At 36.5% G+C, this 8,226-nt stretch overlaps 1 protein-coding gene across 1 annotated transcript; it reads right to left on the minus strand.

Moving 5' to 3' along the window:
• Positions 1-4,351: 4,351 nt before the first annotated feature.
• LOC132639323 (uncharacterized) lies at positions 4,352-4,786 on the minus strand. Its single transcript, XM_060355775.1, has one exon. The coding sequence runs from the start codon at positions 4,784-4,786 to the stop codon at positions 4,352-4,354; it is 435 nt and encodes a 144-aa protein (XP_060211758.1).
• Between the last annotated feature and the right edge of the window lie 3,440 nt (positions 4,787-8,226).

Raw genomic sequence — 8,226 nt, forward strand, 5'->3', positions numbered from 1 at the left:
TTGCAATTCTCCATTTTAAATCTGTTTAATATTTCTTGGACATACTTCTTTTGAGAAACAAATATCCCATCATCAGATTGCACCATTTTTAAACCAAGAAACTAATGCATCGTACCAAGATCAGACATCTCAAATTCAGTCATCATAAACTTCTTGAAATAAGCTAACATGACACTACGATTCCCCGTGAATATAAGATCGTTAACATATAAGCACACAATAAGCATTTTTCCTTCATGCCCATTTTTCACAAAAAGTGCATGCTCATATGGACATTTTTAAAACCCACTTTCAAAAAATAAGCCTCAATTCGATATACCAAGCTCGTGGAGCTTGTTTTAGTCCATAAAAAGCCTTTTTCAATCAATAAACTTAATGCTCATTTCCAATCTTAATATAACCAGGGGGTTGTTTAATAAATACCTCTTCCTCCATGTATCCATGCAAGAATGCCAATTTGACATCCAACTGGAAGATAGGCCAAGAATTCTGCGCCTCCAATGCAATCGCCATTCTGATGTTGTCATCCCTTGCAACTGGAGTAAAAATTTCTGTGTAGTCCACCCCATATTCCTGTTTGTACCCTTTAGCTACCAGTCGCGCTTTATACTTGTCAATTTCACCATTTTCATTTAGCTTTGTGTTATAGACCCACTTGACATCAATTGTTTTGTGCCCGTTGGGAAGATCAATAAGCTCCCAAGTATTATTCCTTTAAATAACTTTAATCTGAGCATCCATCGCCTTCTTCCACTTTGCTTCCTTGATGGCATTTTTAAAGTTTTTCGGTTCGCAATCTGCAAACACTGCAAAGTGAGCAAATGCATCATCATTTAAATCTATTCCCATTACTTCATAGTCCGACATCCATGCAGGCCTTTTCTGAGCACGACAAAGAGACTGAGCTGCTGCTTCAGTTTCTTCTAAAGCTGCTGGTAACTATTCAGCAGTTGGTTTAATTTCAGCAGGAGTTAGTGGAGTTTCAGCAGCTGTAGAAGCTGAATTCTCTGAATTTTTAGGCATTGTAGCTAATGGTTCGGCTTCATTATCAAATAGAATTGGAGTCGACTGTTGCATACTCCAATCCCAAGGGTTTTCTTCATCAAAAATAACATCTGTGTTGATTAAAATCTTCTTTGTCTGTGGATTAAACAACTTGTATGCCTTTGATGCTTCACTAACACCGAGAAAGATACACTTTTTGATTTTGTCATCAAGCTTCTTCCTCTTCTCGTCTGGAATATGTGAATAGGCAATGCAACCAAAAAGTAGGAAGTGCTCTACGTACAAATAGTTTTATTCACTCCAAGCCTCCTCTGGAGTCATGTTGTGAACAATAAATGTTGGACTTCTATTCAAAACATGAATGCTCCAATTTATTGCTTCCGGCCGGAAAGTTTTTTCCATTCCCCTTGCTAGCATACTTCGCACCATATTGAGAATGGTTCTATTCTTTATCTCCGATACACCGTTTTGTTGTGGTGTATAAGCAGTGGTGAGCTCTCTTCGAATTTTATTAGATTCAAAAAAATCTTCAAAAACTTTTTAGCAATACTCGCCACCACGATCAGTTCGAAGTGTCTTTATGGTCTTTGTTTCATTTTCTACATGAGCCTTGAAGCTTTTAAATGCCCTAAAAGCTTCTGATTTTTCCTCTAAAAAATACACCAAAGTTTTCCCAAAATATTCATCTGTAAAGAATGAAGTACCTTTTACCTTCATTAGAAATTGGTTTGATTGGGCCACAAATGTCTGAATTCACTAGCTCAAAAATATTCTTGGCTCTCCACGATTTTCCTTTTGGAAATTGAGAATGATGTTGTTTGCAAACAACTCATTTTTCACAAACTTGGGAAGGGAAGGGAATTTCAGAAAGACCTATCACTATATTTTTCTATTGGAGAGTTTTTAATCCACCAAAACCTAAGTGACCATATCTAAAATGCCACAACTAATCCGCGACTTAAGTAGTAAAAAAAAAAAAAAGTTGAACCAAAGTAGTACAAAAAAAAAAAATACATAAATAGGATTCACGCACGAATTTCGTGCGTGAAAGGACCAAACTGCAAAAAATAACAGTTTGGCCTTTCACGCACTAAATTAGTGCGTGAATGAGCAAACCAAAAGTCACCCCCTTTTCACCTTTTAGCCAATGACATTTGTTGTCATTAGCTGCCCACTTGTCTTCTCCTCTTCTTCTTAAGTTCTCATTGCACTGCATCGCATGGAGTCCGGAATCAAAATGTCCCCAAAAAAATCACTTTGAACCAAAATATTCCAACAAAAAAAAAAAAGGTTACAAAACTACCTTTAGCGCAGTAAAATACTGCGTTATAGAAACAGTATCAAAAAGCAAAAAAAATTGGCCAAACTTTATTTTTTGCAACACTTAGTGTTTTTTTCCATACTTTGACCAACGATTAGTCGTGTGTCAAGACTCCGAAACGTCAATATTTTATATAGAACCTGATATTTTTTTCTGCGTACAATAATGTAGGCCCAATACATCAAGGATACGTAGACGTTCGGATCGTCATATTAGGGGTTGAAAAGGTGCCCGAAGTAAGTTTTGTTTGAAAAAACTTAGTGTTTTTTCCATACTTTGACCAACGATTAGTCGTGGGTCAAGACTCCGAAACGTCAATATTTTATATAGAACCTGATATTTTTTTCTGCGTACAATAATGTAGGCCCAATACATCAAGGATACGTAGACGTTCGGATCGTCATTTTAGGGGTTGAAAAGGTGCCCGAAGTAAGTTTTGTTTGAACAAATTTAGTGTTTTTTCCATACTTTGACCAACGATTAGTCGTGGGTCAAGACTCTGAAACGTCAATATTTTATATAGAACCTGATATTTTTTTCTGCATACAATAATGTAGGCCCAATACATCAAGGATACGTAGACGTTCGGATAGCCATTTTAGGGGTTGAAAAGGTACCAGAAGTAAGTTTTGTTTGAAAACTTTAGGGTGTTTTATTTTTTAAGATTTTGATTTAAGCGTGTTATTTTTTAATCAAGACATAACTTTATTTTGAATATAAATATAATTCTAAAAAATATAGGGAGAAAAACTAGTCGTAAAGTCGTCAAACTTTAGATGGTCATAACTTAGGGAGAAATTTTTTTTGCTTCTATAACGCAGTAAAATACTGCGCTAAAGCAGTTAACGGCTCCAATTTTTTTTTTGCTTTTTGGTACTGTTTCAACCCCTAAAATGACGATCCGAACGTCTACGTATCCTTGATGTATTGGGCCTACATTATTGTACGCAGAAAAAATATCAGGTTCTATATAAAATATTGACGTCTTGACACACGACTAATCGTTGATCAAAGTATGGAAAAAAACACTAAGTGTTGCAAAAAATAAAGTTTGGCCAATTTTTTTTTTTGCTTTTTGGTACTGTTTCTATAACGCAATATTTTACTACGCTAAAGGTAGTTTTGTAACTTTTTTTTTTGTTGGGATATTTTGGTTCAAAGTGATTTTTTTTGGGACATTTTGATTCCGGACTCTATGCAATAAGAACTTAAGAAGAAGAGGAGAAGACAAGTGGGCAGCTAATGACAACAAATGTCATTGGCTGAAAAGGTGAAAAGGGGGTGACTTTTGGTTTGCTCATTCACGCACTAATTTAGTGCGTGAAAGGCCAAACTGTTATTTTTTTGTAGTTTGGTCCTTTCACGCACGAAATTCGTGCGTGAATCCTATTTATGTGCTTTTTTTTTTTTGTACTACTTTGGTTCAACTTTTCTTTTTTTTTACTACTTAAGTCGCGGATTCATGCGACAACCGACAGATCTGTTACTTCCACATTTAAACACGATTGAATACTCTCAAATGTTCAACGGGAACAACCTGCTTTTATTCATTTTCACAACAGCAATAGCTCCTCTAGTAGGACTATAAATCTCACAAACACCTTTCCCAATAAGAATAAAATATCCTTTTTCTTGCAATTGTCCAACACTCAATAAGTTGCTTCTTAAAGCAGGAAGATATATCACATTTGATATTATTCCTTCAAAAACATTCTTGGATTTAATTTTAATATCACCTTTTCCCATTGCATCGATAGTAGAGCAATCAACAAAGCTAACTTTAGAACGAAAGCCTTCGTTTATATAAGAAAAACAAGACTTACTTCCGTCCATGTGATTAGTGCAGCCTGTGTCCAGATACCAAACATCTTGCACGGGTTCTTCTTGTGCTTGTATTGCCATCAACAAGGTCTCGGTTTCTTTGCTTTCAACAAAATTTAACTTCTCGTCCTTGTCATTAGGCAGCCTAGTATAACATTCGGACTGATAACGACCAAATTTATGACATTAATGGCATTCTACCTTTTATTTGTCAAAATTCTTTCCTCTGCCTTTGCCGTAGTCGTCATTAGCTCTAAAATTTCTGCTCCCATCTTTGTTGCCTCCATCTCTATGTCCTCGTTCGCTTCTCCATCTTCCTCTTCCTCTACCTCTACCCCTTCCTCTAGGATTGGAAGAAATAAAAGTAGAATCCTTCAAGGCCTGCTCTTCGGAAGTTGAACTGAGGATCATCTTCTGCTTATGCACCAATAACGAGCTTTGCAATTCGTCAAGTGATAATTCATTTACATCTTTTGACTCTTCAATGGGGAAAACTAAACAATCATACTTCAGTGTCAGAGAACGTAATATCTTTTCCACAATTGTGACATTGGTCATCTTTTCACCATGAAATCGCATTTTGTTTCTTATCTCCATTGTTGTACCACAGTAACCCGTTAAAGACTCTCCTGCCTTCATCTGTACAGTCTCGAAATCCCTTCTCAAGGCTTGAAGCTATGCACGCTTCACTCTAGCAGTGCCTTGATATTTTTTCTTCCCGAAATCCCAAATATCCTGAGAAGTTTCTTTGCAAAGAATAGTTTCTAGAATTGGACAATCGATAGCCTGAAAGAGATAATTCTTCGCCTTCAAATCTTTCAGTTTTCTTGCTTCGAACTCTGTCTTTTGAGCATTCATTAAAGTTACTCCTGTAAGCTTAACTTAATGCATACCAGGATCTTGAACATGATAATCTTACATAGAAACATTACAAAAAGCGTACCTGATGCGGAAGACATTATCACGAAAGCGGAAGCGTTAATTGTAGAAACTGGTTTCTACCTCCTTGCCCTAGCCTTACGTTACCACAACCGTCAATGATGGAAAAGTATATAGAAGAAGTGGTAACCCTAATGGGTGGAGGGAGGACCAATTTATAGGGGCTGAGACTTAATCCGGTACGTCAATCAAGTAACCGAGCTAACGGACGAGATTTATTCTTCATTAAATATTAACATTAATTGGGCCACACATAAGAATAATAAAAATTCTTACATTCTCCCACTTGGCCCAATGACCACATAACACTAATATTAAATGACATAAAACATTAGTAGCGTATAAAATAAATCTCTTCTATAATGTCCATCATACATACCTTAATATGACAAACCACTAATGCGAGTTATGGCGGTTATACATAATTTTGTGCTACATACTCCCTTCCATATACTACAACATTAGCAACTTATCATACTAGGTTCATAAGTTATAAAACATTTAACATTATGGTCCACAATAATGTCTCATGGAGACTTATCCTGTAATATCTCAAAACAATAATGTGCACACCATTATGAGAAACAGGAAATTCATTAAAGTATATCAGAAACACATAAGTGAGCTCAGAGTGTCAAACATCATAAAGAAAAACATTAATCATAAGTACCACCAAGACCCATTCTATGTACATGTTCTTTAAATGTCTTTGGTTGTAAACCTTTCGTTGACGGATCTGCAATCATGAGATCAGTTCTAGTATGCTCAAGTGACACCCTTTGTTTCTGAACTTCATCCTTGACGGTAAAGTACTTTAATTTCATATGTTTGGCACCTTTGGAGCACTTATCGTTCTTGGAGAAGAATATTGTTGCAGTATTATCACAATAAATTTTCAGCGGCTTGGTAATGGTGTCGACAACCCAAGTCCTGAAATAAAGTTTCGCAGCCATAATGCATGAATTGTGGCTTCAAAACATGCCACAAATTTTGCTTCCATTATGGATGTAGCAATGACGGATTGCTTAGCACTCTTCCACGATATTACTCCTTCAGCTAATAGGAACAAGTAACCAAAAGTGGACTTTCTAGTGTCAACACATCCACCATGATCTGAATCCGAGTATCCAATAACTTCCAAATTGTTGGATCTCCTATACGTGAGCATATAATCCTTCGTTCCTTTCAGGTACCTCAAAACTTTCTTTGCAGCTTTCCAGTGATCAATTCCTGGGTTACTCTGATATCTTCCTAGTATTCTGACCGCAAAACTAATATTCGGTCTTGTGTAAGTTTGAGCATACATCAAACTTCCAACAATAGAAAAGTAAGGAATTGACTCCATTTCTTTTCGTTCTACATCATTCTTTGGACACTGCATGAGACTAAATTTGTCCCCTTTTTGAATTGGAACAACTTCTGCTGAACAATTGTTCATGTTAAATCTCTCAAGAACTCTTTCGATATAGCCTTTCTGAGACAGTCCCAATAGTCCTTGTGATCTATCACGGAAAATTTCTATCCCTATCACATAGGATGCCTCACCCATATCTTTCATTTCAAAATTCTTAGAGAGAAAATCTTTCGTCTCACGTAACATGCCCAAATCATTAGCAGCAAGCAAAATATCGTCAACATATAGGACTAAGAATATAAACTTGCTCTCACTGATCTTTTGGTATATACACCGATCAACGGTGTTTTCCTTAAATCCAAAAGATGTGATGGTATCATTAAACTTTATATACCATTGTCGTGAGGCTTGTTTGAGTCCATATATTGACGTCTTTAATTTACACACCATTTGACCTTTTCCTTTAATTACGAAACCCTCTGGTTGGTCCATATAAACTTCTTCCTCAAGGTCTCCATTAAGAAAGGCAGTTTTCACATCCATTTGGTGTAACTCTAAATCATAATGAGCCACCAAAGCCATAATAATTCTTAACGAGTCTTTCTTTGAGACCGGTGAAAAGGTCTCTTTATAATCAATGCCTCATTTCTGAGTATAACCTTTGGCAACAAGTCTGGCTTTATATCGTTCAATATTGCCATTTGAATCGCGCTTGGTCTTGAAGACCCATCTACACCTGATTCTTTTAGAACTTTCTGGCAATTCAATGAGATCCAGACTTTGTTGTATTCCATTGATTTTAAATCTTCTTTCATGGCATCAATCCATTTGTCAGACTCAGTACTTTCTATGGCTTGTGAAAATGAAACTGGATCTTTATTAAGTCCAATGTCAAAATCTGACTGTTGTAAATAAACCACATAATCGTCTGGAATAGCCGATTTTCTTTCTCTTTGAGATTTTCTCAATAGCACTGTTTGTGGTTCATTTGCGTCAGATATTTGTGAGTTAGTTCCTTCCTGGAGTGTTTCATTCAAATGTTGTTTAGTATTGTCAAAGTGTTCTTCGACAACGGGAACAATATTTGTTATTGGTGTGGAAGTAGGCACATTCATGGGCAATGGAACATTAACCCTTACCTCATTTATTTTCACACTTTGTCGTTCGACACTCCCACTAACTTCACCATTTTCAATGAATATTGCATTACCGATTTCAACAATTCTTGAGCTATGGTTTGGACAGTAAAACCTATACCCTTTAGATTTCTTTGGGTAAACAATAAAGTAACCACTTACTGTTCGAGAATCTAATTTCTTTTCATGTGGATTATAAATTCTAGCCTCCGCTGGGCAGTCCCAAACATGCAGGTGTCTTAAACTAGGTTTCCTTCCAGTCCACAATTCAAAAGAAGTCTTTGGAACTTCCTTACTAGGAATCCTGTTTAATAAATACACAGCGGTACTAAGAGCATACATCCACAAGGTATTGGGTAATGAGGAATTACTTATCATACTCCTAACCATATCCATAAGTGCCCGATTACGCCTTTCTGCAACCCCATTTTGTTGAGGTGTTCCTGGCATAGTATATTGTGCACATATGCCATGTTCCTCGAGGAACTTTGCAAATGGACCTGGACATTGTCCCGATTCGCTTTATTTTCCATAAAATTCACCACCTCTATCTGACCTAATGATTTTCACTTTCCTACCTAATTGCCTTTCAACCTCATTGACGTACACTTTGAGGGCGTCCGTTGCTTGAGATTTTTCTTTCAGCAAGT

The sequence above is a fragment of the Lycium barbarum genome, chromosome 5 (assembly GCF_019175385.1).
Source record: "Lycium barbarum isolate Lr01 chromosome 5, ASM1917538v2, whole genome shotgun sequence".
NCBI lineage: Eukaryota > Viridiplantae > Streptophyta > Magnoliopsida > Solanales > Solanaceae > Lycium > Lycium barbarum.